This window comes from Danio aesculapii, chromosome 4, assembly GCF_903798145.1.
Source record: "Danio aesculapii chromosome 4, fDanAes4.1, whole genome shotgun sequence".
Classification (NCBI taxonomy): Eukaryota; Metazoa; Chordata; class Actinopteri; order Cypriniformes; family Danionidae; genus Danio; species Danio aesculapii.
In genome coordinates, this window is record NC_079438.1 from 29,237,581 (window position 1) to 29,261,390 (window position 23,810).

The window sequence follows — 23,810 nt, forward strand, 5'->3', positions numbered from 1 at the left end:
CATGCAAGAGAGAAGTAAAGTGGCCGCAACACAGTACTGGGAAACACCCACACAATCTCACATTCACACACAGGCCTTCAGGTTAAATTAAGTAAAGCTGAAGTCAAAACTATAATAAAGATACAGACAAAGAGTTTAAGGCAGGAATACTGGGATATAAATGACTCAGGAAGACATTTTCATCAAATCCAAAGGTAAATCTGTGTAGGAAGAGAAATGAGGAATAATCGTATGGAGGAAATGATCATAACCGTCTCAGAATAGCACATACAGGACTAAACAAGACACTGTTTAAATAGATAAGCACACAGTTTAACCCATAATAACAGAATGTCAAGATTATGAATATGAAAGAAAGATATTAAGAGAAGTATTATTAGACATAATCTTACATTTACTCTGGAAAATATACTAGGGTTAACATATGGAGGCTTTAATGATTCACTTGTGAAAGAAACTGGGCTGTTAGAACGAATTTACAATTTAATTTTATGTTGAAACACAGTTTTCCCTTGGTTTTATAGTGTGATTTGTTTTTCTCGTTTCCCTCCATGTCAGACTCCTGTTCCTCACTCCAGTCCAGCAGGAGGCGGTAAATCAACAAAAAAGTTTGACAACCGCCAAAATACTGAAGAGGAAGCTGACAAACCGAAAGCGTCAAAAGAGCTCAAGTTGTGTTCCTGCTGCACAAGAGCGTCTGTACTTCTGCTGGTAAGTTTAATACTTCTACATTACGCTTATTTGTGGAGATGATGAAGGGGTTTATATGTGTATAAGCGTGTTTATAAGCGTGATTTATAGCACTGTCTGCTCCTGAAGCTCAAAGCCTCAAACACCGATTAAACACGGTCCAAACACGGTCATTTGAACAGTATAATGGGTTATTTTTATCCCTTGAAAGTGTTTGTGCTCTTCTATATCAGGTTGACTCGATAATTTCACATTATTCAGCACAAAATAAACTTTAAACAGAGTCAGGAAATCGAAAGTGAAAGCAGAGCTTCAGTAAACAGAAGAATGCGGATGATCCTTAAACTGCATTTAACTGGGAACGTTTTAGCACTAACTGACTACTAACTAAGCTAATAAATAATTAAAATAATAAGTTAATAGCTGTCTAAAGCAGAAGTTATCGTGACAGACACATATCAAATGATCAAACCTGAAATATCTGAGGTGTCAGATCAGGGGTTAAATCAACTGCATTAATGTTAATCAGTATAAATATATATATATATGAGCAATTCCGTGCAAATGTCAACTGTAAAAAGGTCATTTTTCAGTTTATGCACATTTAAAATAGGTGTTGTACAACGATTATCTCTGATTTAGAAGAAAATGTGTGGCGTATTTAGTGAGTCGCGAATAAGTTCAGTTCAGAATCAACCGAATGATATTTCGAATATGAATCAGTTCAGGAGTGGCGATGCGAAAGCAGAGGTCCTACAATTTCATCTGTAACGGCGCAAAACAGTAGATTATCGTCTCGTTCTGTAGCACCTTCTCTTTGTGAACTGCAGAAGAGTGTATTATTATCTGGATTGACAGCGGATGGGTTTTAATAAAGCTTATACGCGGTGCTGAAGTCTCGCTCGTGACGATCCTTGAAAGTGCGTCATTGAGAAGCGTGAGTTTCACTCGACAGTATCTTACATTATACTACTATGATTGTCAGTTATTTGTGTTTAATTGATGTACAACTGTTGCATTATTGATGTAATGTTGAGTATTTAATGATGTCTGCATTACTATACTCTACATGCATATTGTATGGCTTTAACTCAGCACATTTGTAGTGCTGCTGGTGTCCGCCCTTACAAAAATAGCCAACAGGAATCCTGCAGGATTTTCAGTTTTTCAGCAGGAACCTGCTGCTATCCTGTAGGAATTATGAAATCCTGCAGGACAAAATGACAATATGTGCAGGCAATTCCTACAGGTTTTAGAATCATGCAGAACTTTTTACAGGAATCATGAAGGATTTATTTTTCCTCCTGCAGGATAGCTGCTGTCCTGTAGGAATTATAAAATCCTGTAGGACACGTTGACACTGTGCAGGAATTTCTTACAGGTTTTACAATGGATCCAAGCAAGTGACAAATCCTGCAGGATTTTATAATTACTGCAGGACTTGCAGGAGTTATTTGCTGTAATTGGAATGAAAGAAAGAAATTCTGTCACTTGCTGTTGGTAGCAATACAGTATAAGTTCTAACAGATAAACAAACAACAAACAAACAAAAAATAAATAAATACATCAATAAATAAAAGTATACGAATAGATTGTAGGCAATTATAAAAATCAACTATTACTCTGAACCATCAAATTATGAATTTATGCAAACAAACAAGCTCTACACTTTGTTTTATTTCTACACTTTTTTATTTCATTTATTAAAATGTTAATCCACCCATCTATTTTAATTCAACTCTCATCTGTTTGGTTGGGTGCAAAAAAAAAAAAACCTGCAAGACCGGTCCTTGAGCTAGACACATGTTGACCGTATGTCTGTGCATTTATGAGTTCAACAGAGTCTATCCCTCTTTCTTTTCAAATGTTTGTTGCTGTTATCCCTGATTCTCTGTCTTTTTCACCTGAGCAACCTGTTTTATTCTCTGTCCTTTGCCTTTTTGGAACTGGAACTGGTGCCTCTTGGTTTAAGGACACTTTTTAATCCATTTTTATCCTTTAAGAAGAAGCAGGTTAGGGTTATTGTTAGTGTGATTGGTAAACAATGTGTTTTCTGCTGTTACAGTAAATGTAATTAGTAAATTATTATAAACATTTATTAAACATTTTAAATAATAGATATGAATGCAAAATTGAAATTAGATAATGCATTGCTGTCAATAATGTATATGTCTATATTATACACGTATAATAATTACAATATTTTCAGTTAATAATGACTACTACTAATATATGTGTGTGTGTGTGTGTGTGTGTAATATTTGGCAAAATGGACTTGAGTAGACACATTAATACAAACATTCTTCCCTTACAAAAATAGCCTACAGGAAGTCAGCATTGATTGCTATAAAGTGTGATGTTCTTAATCTCAGTATATTGTCATCTCCAGGTGATGGTCAGCGGCTGATTGTTTCCTGAACGCTCTGCTAATGTCTGCATTGGTGTTTTAGCTGCAGTATGGCAGAGGAGCGAGTAAAGGACTCTCTCTCAGAGAAACACAGGTATTGACTCTGTTTTTACACCATTATTTCAACACTTTCTCTGAAGAACAAAGACCAACAACAATGCACTTATTTGTGTTGCTATTGCCTGATCAAATGATGGACAAAGCTTCAGTTTAACTTCAGGAAATGTGTTTAGATCAGTCTAGATTACAGACAGCTTGATCTGGTGTCATCTTTACCAGAGCTCAATATGTGTCGTGTTTACCCATGATTCCTGTGTAGCAGACCTGATCAGACAGATCTTCAGCCAACAATTAGTGCTGAATTAACAAAACAAACTCTTAAAACTCTTGTAAAGGAGACTGAAGTTTGTCCTGCAGTTTATTCCTCTGGTGTGTTTGTGTCTTCAGTGTGAGATCAGGATCATGTGTGTCTCTGAAGAGTGACTGGTCTAAAGAGTTTAATCCACCAAAGTTCGGAGAGAAAACCCCATCATCTGCCATCAGGTATTCAGTGTTTTACATTATTGCTCACACATGGACTGTTACAGTGTTCATCAGGACATTTTAATTATACTTACACAACACTTTAAAGGCACAGTATGTAAGAAACACTAGAACAGTGTTATATCATTTTCTTTCATTTTTCTGTCTTCATTCATACTCCTGATAAGGACAGATATCTGACCATTAAACATTTATCTACAGTTTGTAACTTTAAATAATGCATCTAAAATCTCTGATAGTAAAATATCCTCTTTGTCATATAAACAGGGGCGTAGCAACCGGGGGGACACACGTCCCCCTCACTTTTTGGAAACAGGTTATTCTGTCCCCCGACTGGCCCACACGTTTTATTTGGCCTAGCGGCCACAAGTGTTCTCTGATTTGTTACTTGATTTGAGTGAACGATCACTCAGCCAATCACAGCGCGAATCTCTTGGGGGTCTGCCACGAGCTTCATTCATTCACTTTGCAGTCAAAGACAGGGATGATTCAGAAGGGAGCAACAGCTACAGCTGGGTAAATCACGGTAAATCACTAACGTTACAGAATCCTACTTTTGTTCCGTTTTGAAGTGAGAACTGTAAAGTCCCTGGTGCTGGTGTGTTGTCTGGTGCTGAGCCAGAGAAAGACAGCGGGGTTAAGTTGGTTTTGTTTTCGGTATTCCTGACACATTCAGTGACAGACGGCATTAACTAAAAAACCACTAACCCTAAAAAGATCTAAACTGTATTCCCTACAAAAAGACAAAGCTGGTTATGTTTCACAGCTGTCTTTTTCTTTTTTTCGCTCAATATTACGAGCACTGCTTGAGCAGTCGCAATATTCGTTTAGCTAGAGAGAGCTCGCGCTGAGCAGAGCTCTCAGTAAGGGACCGTCGGAAAAGTGCTTCTTTTTTTCGAAAACAAAACCAACTTAACCCCGCTGAGAAAGACGTGTTATATTATCACAATTATGCAGCCTTTTTAACCGCCTAATGCTTAATTTATGATTTAGACATGTAAATGCACACAAGTACTAGTAAAACAAGAACTTTAGCATTTGTAAAACACACAAGGAAGTCTAACAATCCATTAAAATATAACTTGCCGATGTGTTTTAATCATATCAGATACACATACTGAAAGTAACTATAAAGTTGAATCTACTCCTCTCTAAGTTCACCAACCACTTAGTAACTGGTGAATTTACGTGTTGAACCCTGCGTGTTCTGCTTTTATGAATAACGCATTGGGCGCAAGTAAACATGGCGACGTCCATCTCACGTTATAGATCACGATCATTAACACGTTTATGTGAATTGGAATTTCAGGTAGTTGATGACATGAGCAAGCATGTGAATTTGTTGAATTAAAACAGAAAAAAACAAAACAAATACAAGGGATCCATCTGTCATACATCGCATACAACGGAAACTCTAAGGGTGAATGTTCTAAAAAAACTGACTCCTGGTTCCAGATGGAGTCTTTTAAACTCAGCAGTGAAAGAATTAATAACAGCAGTAAAGCAACGGTGGTGTAGTTACTTTGCATTGCAAGACTGAAGACACGTTTTTATTCATTCGCCTTTTTTGAATCATTCATTTCTCCATCTGTTGTCATTTCTTTCTGAGTAATTTTGTCTCGTTTCCAGTTCAAATATCGAAAAAATCTTACATCATAACCAGAAAAGAAAAATGGCATGAGAAAATGAAGTGAAGCTGAAAACTTCTGTTTGAGATTATGTCTTATTAAGATCATTTTTCTTACCCCATTGGCAAATAATTTAGCTTGTTATAAGCAAACAATCACTCAATTTTGAGGTGGGTTTTTTTTTTCAGAAAACAAGACATATTTTCCTATGCTATTTCATGTGTCTAGTATGTATTTTGATTTAAAAATATTCAGATATTTGGATTGAAAACAGGACAAAACTAGTTCGTTTTTTATTATTATTAATATCATTATTATTATAACAGCTCAGGGATGAGCTGTTTTGAATAAAGGGTTGGAAATTAATGCTTTTCTTGGTTTTTTAATCGGATTCAGAAGATAATCTGCAGATTAATAGATTAAATATCACGCTTGCACAAATCACACATTTCCATGTTGCGATTTAACCTACTGTAACGTCAAAAGACAACAGTAGTCCTACTAACGTTACCCGTATGAATCTCGACAATTGTTTATGAATCCTGTTGAATAATTACAAAAAAAAAAATATGCACACAAACCTACATCAGCGCTTTCCACAGAGAAATGCATAATTTAAAAATGTAACAATTTTGTTACAGTGACTGACTAACTCAATCTCAATCTTATTACTGAAACATTGCTGCTAGATATAATTTTGATGTTACATTGCTCTGACAGGTCTAACATGATGCAAAACCTCTTGTTTATGGACCAATAGAAAATCATATTTTGTTAAACTGTGCATTCCTTTACAATTTGGTGGTAAGAAATGGATATCTTATATTTTACTATTGTTTACTCTTCTTTTACATTTTCCCTGAATAATTTTCATATTTTAAAAACCCTAGAGACTTTGAATCAGTATTTGGTCATTACTTAAATCAGTATTTAAAGCAAATGTTAAATATAAAAAACAATTTGCATGTCAAACATAATAATTCAACTTCAGAATTATGAATTGTTGTATTCTGATTTGATAACTTTACTGTGCATTAAAGACCAGGGCATAGTATGTCTGATAATATATTTTTTTTCTGGAGAAAGTCTTATTTGTTTTATTCAGCTAGAATAAAAGCAGTTTTAAATTGTTTAAGCACCATTTTAAGGTCAATATTATTAGCCCCTTTAAGCTATATATTTGTTTTCGATAGTCTACAGAACAAACCACTGTTATACAATAACTTGCCCAATTACCCTAACCTGCCTAGTTAACCTAATTAACCAAGTTAAGCCTTTAAATGTCACTTTAAGCTGTCTTGAAGAATATCTAGTCTAATATTATTTACTGTCATCATGACAAAGAGAAAATAAATCAGTTATTAGAGATGAGTTATTAAAACTATGAAAAAATCTTCTCTCCGTTAAACAGAAATTGGGGAAAAATAAACAGGGGGCCTAATAATTGTGACTTCAACTGTGTGTGTGTATATATATATATATATATATATATATATATATATATATATATATATATATATATATATATATATATATATATATATATATATATATATACATACACACACACACACACACACACACATTCGCACAAGTATCAACTTGCAATTTAGAAATTGCATTGTAGTATTTAAAAATATATTCACACAAAGAGTAATGCCTAATTTAAATGTGTGTGCTTCTGTTTATTTATTGTTATTAATAATATTTTGTAATTATTTTAGAATTTTGGTTAAAAGATTATTAAATAAACTTTATCGCTAATAAATCATTAATCACTTTTGGTTGACCATACAGCTGTCCCCCCCACTTTTAAGATGGCTGTTACGCCCCTGATTAATATTATAATTTATTATTATTAAAAACTAAGCTATAAAACACAAAACCCTTTTAATGTGTGCTTTCATTTTGACATCGCTAACAGTTGTAATAAGAAACATCCCATTATGCAGCAGCAGTCTCAAGTTACGACATTTAAAAATGCATTTTGAGTGTAAAGATGATCAGCCTGTGAAGTCAAGTTTACAGTGTCATAAATGAAATGGGTATAGTGCATGAGTAAAGGGGATTTGCTGCATCAACCTCTCATATGCGCTGCATGTAGGTTGAATGATAATCTTTAAAAAATATGCAATACAAAACTTTAAACATTCATGTTTTTTTAAATAAAACAGAAAGAAATAAGGAGTCAAATATCATTTAAACCATGGGTCTGGCGCTGAAGCCATGATCCTTCTGCGTTAATAAATGGTATTGTTTCATAACCTCCATTGATGAAACCTAATAGCGAAACTGCGTACTATTGTTAGTATAAAGAGTATATTTCTGCCTTAAGTCAGTAACTTAGGCAGCAATGAAAAGTAATAAATAAGTGAATAAATAGCCTAAATGAAATTAAGAAGAAGGACCGAAATCACCAAGTCACCAAGTGCCCCCTTATGGCATTAAGATGCCCCCTCAGTTATGGCATTCTGGCACCGGGCCTGCTATAGCCATTCTTTATTGTTCGTAGTGAGAAGAAAAAAGCAGATGAAAACCTGGCTGGGGAGATGACAATAACATGGATTATCTGTTCTTCAAAAAAGATCACGACATTGTGAAGGCGTTTATCATACAGCGCAGTTCGTGTTTATGATCATTAATATTAATAATTCTTCTCTCTATAGACTTTGTTTTAGGGCTTGTTCTTGTCAGGTTTATTGCATGTACGAATCAGATTATGAAGAATGATTAAGAGCTTGCATTTTCTTTATTGCATCTGTTCTTCAATGACAAAAGATCATTGTGAAGGCGTTTATCATACAGCGCAGGTCGTGTTTATGATCCTTAATAATAACTAATCAATATTAATAACTCTTCTCTCTCTAGACTTTGTTTTAGGGCCATTTCTTGTCGGTGCTATATAGGTTTATAGCATGTACGAAGAATGATTAAGAGCATGCATTTTCTTTATTGCATCCTTTTCGCAAGTTATTTTATTTAGCTATTTATTTCTTTAAGTGGTGAGAACATTATTCACTGGCAAAAATGTTCCTCCCGTACCACCAACAAATAAAGTAGCCTACGTAAGTTAATTTGCCTTTTATGTAAAAATTAAGGAATAACTTATAACTTAATTAAATAAGAATTAATAAAACATCCGTATAAACGTACGTGTTTATTTCTGAACTTTCGTTAATAAAACAACACAATACTGCTTATAAATATTGTAGTTAAATATTAAATAACTTTAACTGAAACCGTATAATAATAATTAAACGTTACATTTTTAAGAACTTCACAAATAGCCTAAATGGCACTTTACTAATCAGTCGTAATATAAATAGTAGTAATTATAAGAAGTACAAAACTATTAGCCTACTAGTAACAATATAAGTCAGCGTAGGCTATCTCCAGCTTTTGTTTTCTATTCATATTTTAAATTCTTTGCCAGAAAAATTAACATGTTGACTTTGTCCGGTTTAAGTGAAGACTTAATTGGGGTTATAATGTTTCCAGCAATACGCGTTCAGATGGTGTCCTTGTAGCGCAAATGCACAGATACTTTTTCACAACCATCAAAAGTTTCTTGCTTCATTGTTCCGTTCTTAACTAAGTTACCAAATATGTTGCTCCATTTCTCGTCAAAGTCTTCCATTCATCACTTTCTCTTTTGTATCTGCTCATTTTTGGAAATGCCTCTGCGATACCTGGCAGACTAGCTGGGCGTTTGCGTTTAGAAGACAGGAGTTGATTATACATGGCTTTGTTTTTCTTCTCGCCGCCGTCGATCGCCACTAACTTGCATAGTTCGGGACCTGTAGAGCTGCGCATCGATGGATTTGCTCTTCAGTGTTTGGACTCTTATCAGTGAATATTAAACCACACTTTAACACTTTTTAAAAACAAACCCTACAAAAAGCTTAATTGCTTCACCTTTCTCGGTCGGCACGAACCCAAAATGTTCCCAGATGTAAGATTTGGTTTTCCAACAAGATTCATGGTTGAACTTGCTGAATCGCGTCTAATGTTATATTGTAACAGAAATGTAATACTTGGCAACGTAACGGTAATTTGTGTTTTAGAGTGCGTGACGTCACGTACTACCGCCGGTGGCAATGGACAACTGCGGTAGCAACTGACCACTGCGGTGATGCGGTTGTCACGGTGACCATCACAGCCCTGTAAGCCGGTAGTTAATAGTATGAATTGTGACCTAAACTAAAGTGTTCCTGATCTTCTGCCATAAAGGGCTTTTCCTGCACACTTTCCCCTGCTGTTTCTGTGATGTACTGATCAGCCATTCCTCTGATCTGAGTCTGTTTTCACTGAAGTGCAGTCATCATTATGTTGTGTTGGCCTCATATATGCTGCTGATCAACACATTTGGTGGCAGCAGTTTCTATAATTGATATTTCTCGAGTTCTCCTGCTCATTCAGTCATGATAGATGATGGTAAATGAACTTGTTTTGCTGTCCTCGGAGTCTGGACTGGAGCTCTGCAGACAAACCCCCAATGAGTGAGTGATAAGAATAGCGGCTGGAATAACAGTCAGCTGGCTCAGTGCAGTTTATACTGCTGCTTATATAACCATGTTATGATGATTGACACGCCTGAATGATTAAGCTCCTCCCACACCTAAACTGTGGTCTTCATTCAGTAATTTGATGATTATTTTCAGCTCTAATCTGCTTTAATAGTGCTACAAGGTCTGTCAGGCTTTCTCTACTGGAAATGAGCCTTGATCTGTGTTTGATGATATTTTTCCCATTTTCACATTGTTTAAAGTGATCAGTGTGTGGTGTTTAAAGTGATCAGTGTGTGGTGTTTAAAGTGATCAGTGTGTGGTGTTTAAAGTAATCAGTGTGTGGTGTTTAAAGTGATCAGTGTGTGGTGTTTAAAGTGATCAGTGTGTGGTGTTTAAAGTGATCAGTGTGTGGTGTTTAAAGTGATCAGTGTGTGGTGTTTAAAGTGATCAGTGTGTGGTGTTTAAAGTGATCAGTGTGTGGTGTTTAAAGTGATCAGTGTTTAGTGTTTAAAGTGATCAGTGTGTGGTGTTTAAAGTGATCAGTGTGTGGTGTTTAAAGGGATCAGTGTGTGGTGTTTAAAGGGATCAGCGTGTGGTGTTTAAAGGGATCAGCGTGTGGTGTTTAAAGTGATCAGCGTGTGGTGTTTAAAGTGATCAGCGTTTGGTGTTTAAAGTGATCAGTGTTTGGTGTTTAAAGTGATAAGTGTGTGGTGTTTAAAGTGATCAGTGTGTGGTGTTTAAAGTGATCAGTGTGTGGTGTTTAAAGTGATCAGTGTGTGGTGTTTAAAGTGATCAGTGTTTGTTGTTTAAAGTGATCAGTGTGTGGTGTTAAAAGTGATCAGTGTGTGTGGTGTTTAAAGTGATCAGTGTGTGGTGTTTAAAGTGATCAGTGTGTGGTGGTTAAAGTGATCAGTGTGTGTGTGGTGTTTAAAGTGATCAGTGTGTGTGTGGTGTTTAAAGTGATCAGTGTGTGTGTGGTGTTTAAAGTGATCAGTGTGTGGTGTTTAAAGTGATCAGTGTGTGGTGTTTAAAGTGATCAGTGTGTGGTGTTTAAAGTGATCAGTGTGTGGTGTTTAAAGTGATCAGTGTGTGGTGTTTAAAGTGATCAGTGTGTGGTGTTTAAAGTGATCAGTGTGTGGTGTTTAAAGTGATCAGTGTGTGGTGTTTAAAGTGATCAGTGTGTGTGGTGTTTAAAGTGATCAGTGTGTGTGTGGTGTTTAAAGTGATCAGTGTGTGTGTGTGTGGTGTTTAAAGTGATCAGTGTGTGTGGTGTTTAAAGTGATCAGTGTGTGGTGTTTAAGGTGATCAGTGTGTGTGGTGTTTAAAGTGATCAGTGTGTGTGGTGTTTAAAGTGATCAGTGTGTGTGGTGTTTAAAGTGATCAGTGTGTGTGTGGTGTTTAAAGTGATCAGTGTGTGGTGTTTAAAGTGATCAGAGTGTGGTGTTTAAATTAAATCTGATTAAATCTGTGTATTGTGTCTCAGCTGTTTCAGAGAAAACACACATGGCTTTACTAGAAGATCTTTACACTCGCACTCATTGATTCTTTGTGTTGTTGTTGTTCCTGCAGTGTTGATGGAGATGATCAGACTGGAGACCTGCAGCATGATTCAGTCCAACCAGAACATGATGAACTCCAGAGAGTCAAAGCGCAGCACAAAACCAGAATGAAGAACAGGTATGAGAGATTATTTGAGGGAATCAACCATCGAGAGACTCAAACCCTCCTGAACAGGATCTACACACAGCTCTACATCATAGAAGGAGAGAGTGAAGGAGTGAATGAAGAACATGAGGTTTTACAGATGGAGAAAACAGCCAGAACAAAACCCTCACGACACACTCCAGTCTACTGCAATGACATCTTTAAAGCCTCAGCTGGAGCAGGACATGAGGAGAAGATCAAGAAGAAGAAAGCCCAGATCAAGATTGTTCTCACTAAAGGCATCGCTGGAATCGGGAAAACCGTCTCTGTGCAGAAGTTCATTCTGGACTGGGCCGAGGGAAAAGACCATCAGGATGTAGATTTCATGTTTGTGCTTCCATTTCGAGAGCTGAACTTGATCAGAGATCATCAGTACAGTCTTCACAGACTTCTGCTGGACTTTCATCCTGAACTTGAAGATCTGGAGCCCAAGATTTATGAGCAGTGTAGAGTTGTGTTCATCTTTGATGGTCTGGATGAAAGCAGAATCACACTCAACTTTTCAGATGAGGAGAAAGTTTATACTGTGACTGAATCTTCATCAGTGGCTGTGTTGATGTGGAGCCTCCTGAAAGGAGATCTGCTTCCCTCTGCTCTCATCTGGATCACCTCCAGACCAGCAGCAGCCCATCAGATCCCCTTCAAATACATCAACCGTCTGACAGAAATTCAGGGATTCACTGAGCCTCAGAAGGAGGAATATTTCAGGAAGAGAATCAGCAACGAGCATCAAGCCAGCAGAATCATCTCCCACATCAGAAGAGCAAGAAGCCTCCAGATCATGTGCCACATACCCGTCTTCTGCTGGATCTCCTCCACTGTGCTTCAGAAGCTCCTGGAAGAAGATGTGAGTGCAGAAATCCCTCAAACTCTGACTGAGATGTACATCCACTTCCTGCTGATTCAGATCAACATGAGGAAGCAGAAGTATGAAGAGAGAGATCCAGAGAAACTCCTGCAGTCCAGCAGAGGAGTGATCCTCAAACTTGCTGAAGTGGCTTTCAGACAGCTGATGAAGGGCAATGTGATGTTCTATGAGGAGGACCTGATTGAGAGCGGCATAGACGTTACTGATGCCTCAGTGTATTCTGGGATCTGCACTGAGATCTTCAAGGAGGAATCTGTGATTCATCAGAGGAAAGTCTACAGCTTCATCCATCTCAGCTTTCAGGAGTTTCTGGCTGCTTTCTTTGTGTTTTACTGCCATTTAACAAAGAAGAGAGAACCGCTGGAGTTGATTTATGACAGTGAATATTCAGATAATCAATATCTACAGGCCAGCTCTGAGAACTCTCTGTATGATCTGCTCAGATCAGCAGTAGATAAAGCTGTCAGGAGTAGTAATGGTCATCTGGATCTGTTCCTGCGGTTCCTGCTGGGCGTCTCACTGGAGTCCAATCAGAGACTCTTCCAGGATCTGCTGACACACACAGAGGAGAGCTCAGAGAGCATCAGGACAATCACACAGGACATTAAAGACAAGATCAAGACAGATGATGATCTCTCAGCTGAAAGATCCATCAATCTGTTCCTCTGTCTGCTGGAGGTGAAAGATCAGACTCTGGCCAGAGAGATTCAGGAGTTTGTGAAATCAGACAAACACTCAGAGGAGGAACTCACTCCTGCTCACTGCTCAACAATCTCCTACATGATTGAGATGTCAGAGGAGCCGCTGGATGAGTTAGACTCTAATAAATTCAACACATCAGATGAGGGAAGACGGAGACTGATACCAGCTGTGAGAAACTGCAGAAGAGCTCTGTGAGTATTCATTCATTGATCACAGAAGACACACATCAGTCTGCACTGAAGACTCAGATCAGTTTAGTGAATCACTGCCCTGCTTTAACAGAATCTTTAGCTGGCCATATCGTCCCCCTGTGAGATCGCTGATACACCATATTACTGCATGGGGACGCGGCAGTGTTCTGTTTCCTTATTTGCTCATTCATTTCATCATTTCTAAACGTATTTAACCAACTTTTCTTGACTTTTAACTCACACAAACAACATTTGTACTTATTTAATAATCTACTTCATTTGCTTTACATTTTATCCTGGAAAATAACTCAAATCCCTGTGCTCCTCCAGCTAAATAGGACATTTGTTGATGTGTATTTGCTCAAATCTAACACAGTGTTGCTCTTGGATAATTGTGTTAGTTTTCTGATCAGAGAAATAGTGTAGTTTTAGACACAGTATTGCCGTATCGCTGCAGACATGCCTCTAATATTACATTTACTGTAGGCCTAAACACTAAACTTTACACTGAGCTCAGTAAAATGCTCTTTGATTAGTTATTAATAATTCGTTCAATAATTCATTAAGTCATATGAATGGGGATGTAGTTTAAAGCAATAAATAAATAATAAGAAGATATGTTTAAATGAAATAAATAGACTTGTTCTGAGGCATGAGGGTTATATGAGGGCCCAATGTTCACTGGTGGGGGTTACAGCCCAACACCATGGTACAACACCATGAGGTAGCCTGACTGCCATTAGGTACTGAGATGACATCCTCAAACCCCTTGTGGGACAATATACGGTGTGGTTGGCGCTGGGTTCCTCCTAATGCTAATGCTGGACCTCATGTGCCTGGAGTGTGTCAGCAAAGCCTGCAATTCACTACAGTTTTGAGTGTGACTCCAAATCCAGACCTCCATGGGTTAATACATTTGATTTCCAGTGATCATGTCTGTGTGATTTTGTTGTCAGCACATTCAACTGTGTGAAGAACAAGGTATTTAATAAGAATATTTCATTCATTCAGATCTAGGATGTGTTATTTTAGTGTTCCCTTTATTTTTTGAGCAGTATATATATAGTTTATTTTCAGTGTTACTTTAATCAGTGTAGACTGGACTCATGAACACTCAACAGTGCTCATTTCTTACTGCTGATTTTGTTGCTCTTTGTCCTCTACACAGGCTACAGGGCTGTAATCTCCCTGTTCAGTGCTGTGAGAGTTTGTCTTCAGCTCTACAATCCTCAAACTGTGTCCTGAGAGAGCTGGAGCTGAGTAACAATGACCTGCAGGATTCAGGAGTGAAGCTTCTCTCTGATGGACTGAAGAGTCAACACTGTAAACTGGAGACACTGAGGTAAAATAAAAACATTTCCATCAAATAAATGCTGCTATAAATGACTTTTACATTGTGCAACAAAGTGTGATGAGGTAATGAGCATATGCTGTAATGTACTTTATTTCTGTTTATTTATTGTCAGTATTTCATACTTCAGGTGTAAAGTCAGATATGAGGAAACCCTGTTTATAGCAGATATAATATTGCTCTTAAGTGTAATTTCTGCTGAAATGATCATTGATTCGTGTTCTTTGGTATTTTTGGGGCATCTCTAAATGAGCTGTGTTTCTGCAGATATTTATCACTGAGTCTCTTTATTTACTAGTGTAAATGTGTGTAAAGTTATATTTAGTCAGTTTTTTGTACTATTTTCAGTAATATTGTTGACTAATATGAAGATGATCATGGGATTTATTTACAATACAGTTTGTAAAGTCATATTTTCTGTCTGTTAATATTATATGAGAGTCTTGCTTTGTTTACCAAATTAGATTAGATTAGATTAGATTCAACTTTATTGTCATTACACATGTACAAGTACAAGGCAACAAAATGCAGTTTAGGTCTAACCAGCAGTGCAATAGCAGCAAGTGCAGGATACAGGTATAAGTTATAAAGTGCAGTTATAGAAAAACTATGGTGATATTTACAGATGGATGTACTATCAACATTATATACAGGTTGTTTTAGCTATGAACAGATTTACAATAAACGAATATATGTACAGGATGCTATTAATAATCAGGAGTGGCAGATAGATAAACATAATTACAAATGTCCGTGTGCAGTGGGTATGTCCAGTTCAAGTAAATGAATCAGTGCAATGAATATGTGCAAACTTTAAATGTGCAAATGTTAAATAGTGCAGTGATTGTGAGGAGTATAAGTTAGAGGAGTGTGGGGGGTGTATTGGGGGGGCAAAAGAGTCAGTGAGGGGCAGAGTTCAAAAGGGAGACAGCTCTGGGGAAAAAGCTGTTTCTCAGTCTGTTGGTTTTTGTCCGGGGGAGCCTGAAGCGCCTGCCGGACGGCAGGAGAAAAAACAGTCTGTGAGCAGGGTGAGAGGTGTCCTTAAGAATACTGCGTGCTCGGCGCAGACAGTGTTTCTTCTGGATGTCCTCAATGGTTGGCAGTGTAGTCCCTGTGATGCGTTGGGCAGTTTTCACCACCCGCTGCAGTGCCTTACGCTCAGCAACAGTGCCGCTTCCATACCAGACTGTGACGCAGTTGGTCAGGATGCTTTCTATTGTGCAGCGGTAGAAGTTCACCAAGACGGCTGATGAAAGCTGGTTCTTCTTAAGTTGCCTCAAGAAGAATAGGCGCTGGTGAGCCTTCTTGACCAGGCTGGAGGTGTTGGTGGTCCAGGAAAGGTCCTTAGAGATGTGGGTCCCCAGGAACTTGAAGGATGAGACAGGCTCAACGGCCATCCCATTAATGTGGATGGGATCATGCGAGCTTGTTCGTCCCTTCCTGAAGTCCACAATGAGCTCCTTGGTCTTGCTGGTGTTAAGGAGCAGATTATTGTCGGTGCACCAGGTGGCCAGATGCTGTATCTCCTCCCTGTAGGCAGTCTCATCATTATTGCTGATTAGACCAATCACTGTGGTGTCATCTGCAAATTTGATGATGGTGTTGGATCTGTTCACAGGCCTACAGTCGATGGTAAAAAGGGAGTAGAGGAAGGGGCTCAGCACGCAGCCCTGTGGTACACCAGTGTTGAGTGTGACGGTGGTGGAGCAGATGTGGCCTGATCTAACATTCTGAGGTCTGTTAGTCAGAAAGTCCATAACCCAGTTGCAGAGAGACGCGTCGATATCCAGGTCTCTGAGTTTGATCAGTAACTTAGAGGGTATGACAGTGTTGAATGCTGAGCTGAAGTCAACAAACAGCATTCGTGCATAAGTGTTTTTATTGTCCAGGTGTGTGAGTACAGAGTGCAGTGCTATGGAGACGGCATCTTCTGTGCTCCTGTTGCCACGGTAGGCAAACTGATGTGGGTCCAGTGTGGATGGCAGAGAGTCTTTCAGATGTGCCAGGACCAACTCTCGAAGCACTTCATGATGATGGGTGTGAGTGCTACAGGGCGGTAGTCATTCAGGCATGTTGGGCTGGAGTGTTTGGGCACTGGCACAATAGAGGTGGTTTTAAAGCATGTTGGCACAGTTGCTAGGTTAAGTGACAGGTTGAAAATGTCTGTGAATACCCCAGCGAGCTGTTCTGCACATGCTTTGAGGACGCGCCCAGGGTTACCGTCTGGTCCAGCAGCCTTACGCACATTGATCCGACTCAGTGCGGTGTAGACTTCTGAGGAGGTGAGTGTGATAGGTAAGTGGTCAGTTGAGGAAGTGTTCCTGGTGTAGGGTTCTGTATTGTCTCTTTTAAAGCGGGCATAAAAGTCATTTAGCTCGTTCAGGAAGGAGACATTTGTGGCTGTGGGTGTGGACTGGCTGGGTTTGTAGTTGCTGATGGCCTGGATGCCCTGCCACATGCGCCGAGGATCAGAGTTGGAAAAGTGCTCCTCTAGCTTTAGCTTGTAGCAGTGCTTGGCCTTTTTGATGCCCCTCTTCAGATTAGCCCTGGAAGTGCTGTAGGCCTGTGCATCCCCTGATCTGAATGCAGTGTTGCGTGCCTTCAGCAGGAGGCGCACCTCCTTGTTCATCCATGGCTTTTGATTTGGGTATGTGGTGATCTGTTTCTGGGTTGTAACACTGTCTATGGTGGTGTTGATATATTCCAGAACAGAGGAAGTGTAACTGTCAATGTCTGTGTGAGAGCCACATGTGGCCTGGGAAGCAAACATACTCCAGTCTGTGTGTTCAAACCTGTCCTGGAGTGTGGAGTCCACCCCCGCTGGCCACACTTTGATGGTCCAAATATGAGGATCTAAATGGATTTGCATTGTAAACATTAAATAACAGTTTAAAGGTATTTTTTATTTTATATAATAAGTTTTTTGGTTCGATTGTTACTCTTTCAAATCATTCTGCATAAATCTGCACATTTTTACAAAATTCTGCTCAGAAATAGCAAATAAATAAATCAATAAATCTGTCTGGCCCTACTCATTTCAGTCCAGAGATCTTCTCTTTAAAAAGTTTATGTAATAATGAAATACAAATGTTTGATCATCCTCCATGTGACCATTAAAGCAGTTCTGAAAAGTTAAAGGAGTCTTTTCCTTTTCCCTATGAGGAGAAATCACTGCTCATGGGGACATCAATAATTACATGCACACTCACACACAATAATACAATGTCTTTACTGTTCTCTACACAGACTACAGGGCTGTAAACTCCCTGTTCAGTGCTGTGAGAGTTTGTCTTCAGCTCTACAATCCTCAAACTGTGTCCTGAGAGAGCTGGAGCTGAATAACAATGACCTGCAGGATTCAGGAGTGAAGCTTCTCTCTGATGGACTGACGAGTCAACACTGTAAACTGGAGACACTGAGGTAAATGATTCTCCACTCTACAACTCAAAAAGTGTTTTGATTTAGATGGAAATGTCCAGATATATTTAAGAGCATCAGTGGAGAAACTGCAAAATGCTGCCTTTTAAATGAAAGTTGCTCTTTTAAACAGTTCAGGAAATCTGTGTATTTTAAAGATTATTTTAATTAATTAACTCTAAAATCTTTATTTATATTTTATATTTTTAATGATTATATTTATAGTTTATCTTTGAATTGGTTTATTGGAGCAGGTTTGACAGGCTCTGATCATTTGCATTTTGCAGGTTCATCAATATATAAAGCCTCGTGGCCCTCTTATCTAAACTGCAATTTAGCAGTTTTCTTACATTTCAAAATGTTCAAGAATATATTAGATGACATTAAATATTCAGTTTTATTTAATAACAGTTGTCTGTAATAATTCTAATTGACACAGATTCCAATAGTGTTGTCATATCATTAACCTCATAGTTTGTATTTACATCAGATGAATGACTAAAATCACACTGTTAATGTAATCTGTGCTCTTCTTTCTCAGATTGGTCATGTGTAACCTCCCTGTTCAGTGCTGTGAGAGTTTGTCTTCAGCTCTACAATGCTCAAACTGTGTCCTGAGAGAGCTGGACCTGAGTAACAATGACCTGCAGGATTCAGGAGTGAAGCTTCTCTCTGATGGACTGAAGAGTCAACACTGTAAACTGGAGACACTGAGGTAAATGATTCTCCACTCAACAGCGAATACAACAAAATGGTTTCATATTGGGTTACCAAATGTGGAGCCTCTTTCAGTGGATTGGCAGAAGAAGAAACAAACCATTTACAGGGATGTGATTTCAATCGTAACTATACTAATGTATGTTTATCTGTAAATGTATTTAAAAACATTAGTTAGTATATTACAAAATGTTGCACTTTCAGAGCTTCTCTTTTTCCAATATACCCAAATATGATTAAGAGTTAAAGGAATCCCTTTATTTTAAAGATCATCTGAATTCAATTATTTATTCATATTTTATTTTTGGGTCATGAATATTGAGGTGTTTCTCACCTGACAGAATAAAAGTCCCCTGATGGTCCATCAGTGTGAATGTGACTGGCAGGCTGGTGAAAGAGACATTAAGAGAGTGGGTTTGTGTTTGTTTGAGTTTATTTACATCATCGTCCACAATATAATATACAATACTATTGCTCTTTATACAATAAAGTTTGATCTACAAGCTGAAGTTTGTGACTGTCAGGGCTGTAGTACTCGAGTCCGGACTCAAGATGTTTCTTTCTATAGTCTAGGACTCGCTAATATTCAGACATGACCTTGGTCCAGCAATAGCCATTGGTTGAGTGTGTTTGTCTGGAAACATCACTGTTAAATCCACTGAGAGTCTAGAATGGATATTGACACTCTCATGTGTCTGCGGCTGCGTCATATTGCTCCTCCTCCATATGAGTGCCCTGTTCATGTGCGCATCAGTCACTGTCACTCAGACACATGTGGGACACCGCTCTATTTCTTAATACTCCTGGCTGCTAAAGCTAAACTAATGGAGGTGATGTTAAGCTGAGAGCTAGCTGACGTTAACTGCTAGCATGTTCCATCCTAAACATAAGAGTTAGCATTTGCACTGGTTAGAAAGCAGTGAAAGTAATAAAATATAATGTATGTCTGATGTCTGCAAATTTAGAGAGTATCGACACCTGATTAGGGCTGGGCCATGTGTGTTTGATTAGATAAGGTTAGATTAGATTAGATAATCAACATTATTGGGGAGAGATCATATACTGAAGTTATCAAGATATTATTAAAGACGATTATTAATAAATATTGTCTGACATCACCCAGCCCTACACCTGATTAGACATTTCAGACCTCTGTAACATTTGAGTACATGTCTTACAGTCATACAACCAGCTGTAATCATGCATCTAGCTGTCGATCATCTATAAAACACACTTATAATCTTTTAAAATCAACTCAAATCACATTAAGAGGATACATTATTGATGTGAATGTGTTTGCTGATGTGAGGGCTTGATCAATAAGGAGAGCTAATCAGGATGTTTGTGTTCATCACTGCTGTTGACATGAGCAGAAACAGCAGTCAGCATCTTCACAACACAAAGAGATGTGTGATTGTCCAACTGTGTGATGTGGACTATTGCTGTGTTTGTAGATTGTCTGGCTGTATGGTGACAGAGGAAGGCTGTGGTTTTCTGTCTTCAGCTCTGACTTCAAACCCCTCACACCTGAGAGAGCTGGATCTGAGCTACAATCATCCAGGAGATTCAGGAGTCAAGCTGCTCTCTGAACAACTGGAGGATCCAAACTACACACTGGACAAACTCAAGTATGTGGAGCATCACTGGCCTTGTGCTTTTCCACTGAATGGCTTTAAAAAGACACTAGAAAGCTCTTTTCTGATCTTCAGTTTTCTGTGAGGGTTATGGGGTGAGGACAGACAGAAGATACAGCTTGTAGAGTATTCCAGTCATGTCTATGAAGAGCAAATCATTGAGTGTGAAATGAATCTCCTCTGTAAATGTTGGAGTGTATTGGCTCAGTTGTGACATTAAGCGGGACACACTGTACAGTTTCAGCATTTGAGCTGAGCAGAGAAACTTCTTCCTCCATTTGTGCTGAAGAATCCTCCAATATCAGGTCAGGAATAGGGTTGGGGATTGAAGATGGATTCAGATTCTGGAATCAGACACTTGGATTAATGTTCAGACTCTTGTTCTGAAATCAACATCTGGATTCCTCTTCTCTGTGCACACATGTGTATTTTTCACTTGCTAATCTGTCAGGAACTTGGGCGCTGGCGAGCAGCTTTAATAATCTGAACATAGTTTAGAGATGGACTGCAACATGTGCTCAAAGGCTGCATGTGCTGAAGAACGATGGCAAAGCTAAGTGTGATCACTGTAATAAATGAATGTTGCAGCAGGGTGTCTCCATCAACATGAGCAGTATCTGCGCTCGCTTCACCAACAGCAGAGGAAAAGAACGCACTGTGTTAGATTCATTGTGCATCCCGGCTGGAACCAACAAGTGTTGTGTGTTTTAGCTGAAGAGTTTGGAGCGTGTAGCTGAGCAGCTCAGTGCTAGCTTTAGCTTATTAGCTGAGGGGGAAACTAAACAGCTCATTCTCTCCATCTGTGTGTGTTTACAGTCTGGATCATGGAGGAGACGCAAGGGTTACAGCAGGACTGCACAAATGTAAGACTACACACACACACACACACACACACACACACACACTCTCTCTCACACACACACACTCACGCTCTCTCACTCACTCACACACAAACACACACGCACTCACACACACTCACTCACTCGCTCCCACACATGCACATACACACACACGCACACGCATATACACACACACACTCACTCTCTCTCACACACGTGCACGCACACACACACACACACACTCACTCCCACACTCACTCGCTCGCTCATACGCACATACACATACACACACACACACACACTTGCTTGCATGCTTACACACGCACACACACAAACATTTACATACACACAGACACACAAACACACACTCTCTCTGTCTCTCACACACACACAAACTCTCTCACACACATACACAGACACATGCACACACATGTGCAAACACGCACACGCAAACTCTCTCTCTCTCACTCACACACACTCACACACACACACACAAACACTCTCACGCACACACACAGCTGTGGTAATACACACACTCCCTCTCTCTTTCACGCACACACACACACACACACACACAGCTGTGGTTATAAATGTGTGTGTGTCCTTGTGTTCAGATGTCTGTTTCCTCACACTGGATCCAAACACAGCAGACACTGAACTCATTCTGTCTGAGGAGAACAGAGAGGTAAAGTGTGCGAAAGAGGATCAGCCGTATCCTGATCATCCAGACAGATTTGATGGTGTGTATCAGGTGTTGTGCAGAGAGAGTGTGTGTGGACGCTGTTACTGGGAGACTGACTGGAGTGGAGATCATGGTGTGTGTATATCAGTGTCATATAAGAGCATCAGGAGGAAGGGACGAGGTGGTGAGTGTGTGTTTGGATCTAATGCTCAGTCCTGGAGTTTGATCTGCTCTTCCTCCAGTTTCTTATTCATACACAATAACACACACACTGGTCTCCCAGTGAAGCCGCTCAGCAGGAGAATAGGAGTGTTTGTGGATCACAGTGCAGGAACTCTGATCTTCTACAACATCTATAGAGACACAATGAGCCTCATCCACTCAGTCCAGACCACATTCACTGAGCCGCTCTGGCCGGGGTTTAGGTTTTATTCTGGATCATCAGTGAAACTGAGCTGAAGACTGACGAGAGATTTACCCACAATCCTCTGCAGGAGCAGTCAGCAGGTGTGTGTGTGTGTGTGTGTGTGTGTGAGAGAGAGAGACTGTGTGTGTGTGTGTGTGAGAGAGAGAGAGAGAGAGAGAGAGAGAGAGAGAGTGTGTGTGTGTGTGAGAGCCTTTTTATTAACAAATAATTTTTAAAACAATCTCACATCAATTTATTTACCAGAGAAAAAATACTAATCAAATAAAGTAAGGAGATAATAATAAATAAACAAATCTTACATATTACATCAGTATATGTGAAAACATGAGTTCTTCTTCATCAAGTAAACACAGCGCATTATCACAACACCACTCAAATTCAGAAATGTCCAATGTGCTCATTTGTTTGTAAAAAGCATACTCGGTTACAATTCATGACTTTAACATTTTCTTCAGAACTGAAACCATTTCTTGATCTCCCTTTTGATCCATTTAGTTTTTTCTCCTAACATAAATGGCTAATTTAGCAGTACCAACTCTAAAATGAATCAACTGACATTGAACTTTTTTCCTCCAAGAATAAAATCTCTTTTTGTAAATAACACCTTAAAACAGAATTTCTAGAATATTAAATAAAGAGGAAAGTCTGGAGCAAAGCATAAAGCAATGAAAAACTGTCTCTCTTTCATTACAAAACAGACACATTTCTCTAACATTAGGATTTAGCATAGCAACAAAAGAATCGACTGCTATGGCCCCATGGAGTCTCCTCCATTGAAGATCACCTGCTCTTTTAGGTAATGGTGCTTTATAAAGGACATTCATACTGGCTTTGTTAATTCAGTCATTTCTAACTTCTCTCTCCACACAGTATCACTTCTATTTTTTAGCTATTTAGCATTTGTTACTTTAAGCATACCTTCACATTATATTCTTCAAGTAAATTCTTTTCTTGCATATTTAAAAGCTTATTTATCTTATCTAGAAAATGTTTAATAAAGCGTACATATTTTACACCCCAAAACGTTGACATTGTTTCCACTTCCTTAAAATCAGACCCTGTATTATTCACAATATGTTTCATTTGTATACATTTGTTTTATTGCAGCATATTCATCAGACCTGGTAAATCATCACCTGATACATCAAAGCGTGCTCCACACACGACTGGCTCATCAAGTAGCCAGTAAATGGACATTAAAGGTTCCATCCATTGATGTTTAAACAAAGACCAAACTTTAAAAAGACTTTGATAAAAAGTAGGAATTCTTTTCACATCAAGTTTCTTACAAACCATTAAAAACAAAGCAATGTCCAGTCCCGTTCCATTTACTCTACGCACAATGCATTTAGCAACAGGTATCTATGCCAATCTTTCAGACCCTAACATGAGCTTCTGCAAAAACTGAAGACGAGAAGTCGCACATCTACTTGCAAGATGTATTAAGCTTTGACCTCCGTCCTCTTTAGCGAGAAAAAGAATGCTTTGAGGGATCCAGTGAA

At 38.7% G+C, this 23,810-nt stretch overlaps 1 protein-coding gene across 3 annotated transcripts; it reads left to right on the forward strand.

Annotated features, from left to right (window-relative positions):
* Window positions 1-625: 625 nt before the first annotated feature.
* LOC130222839 (NACHT, LRR and PYD domains-containing protein 12-like) lies at window positions 626-22,613 on the forward strand. 3 transcript variants are annotated; one of them, XM_056455408.1, is made up of 10 exons: window positions 626-711; window positions 3,080-3,191; window positions 3,545-3,640; window positions 11,346-13,241; window positions 14,410-14,583; window positions 17,839-18,012; window positions 18,551-18,724; window positions 20,181-20,354; window positions 21,177-21,223; window positions 21,814-22,613. In XM_056455408.1, the coding sequence occupies exons 2-10, from the start codon at window positions 3,148-3,150 to the stop codon at window positions 22,338-22,340; spliced, it is 3,306 nt and encodes a 1,101-aa protein (XP_056311383.1). In that variant the 5' UTR covers window positions 626-711; window positions 3,080-3,147; the 3' UTR covers window positions 22,341-22,613. The 3 variants fall into 3 exon arrangements, with proteins under 3 accessions (XP_056311383.1, XP_056311382.1, XP_056311384.1); XM_056455407.1 differs by lacking the exon at window positions 626-711 and adding an exon at window positions 1,414-1,627; XM_056455409.1 differs by lacking the exons at window positions 626-711; window positions 14,410-14,583; window positions 17,839-18,012; ... (2 more) ...; window positions 21,177-21,223; window positions 21,814-22,613 and adding an exon at window positions 1,414-1,627 and having other exon boundaries at window positions 11,346-13,245.
* The last annotated feature ends 1,197 nt before the right edge of the window (window positions 22,614-23,810 follow it).

Coding starts and splice junctions, on each gene's coding strand:
- LOC130222839 (XM_056455408.1), top strand. CDS start 3,148: ATGGCAGAGGAGCGAGTAAAGGACTCTCTCTCAGAGAAACACAG. Junction 18,725..20,180: donor TGTAAACTGGAGACACTGAG/GTAAATGATTCT, acceptor CTGTGTTTGTAG/ATTGTCTGGCTGTATGGTGA. Junction 21,224..21,813: donor TACAGCAGGACTGCACAAAT/GTAAGACTACAC, acceptor CCTTGTGTTCAG/ATGTCTGTTTCCTCACACTG.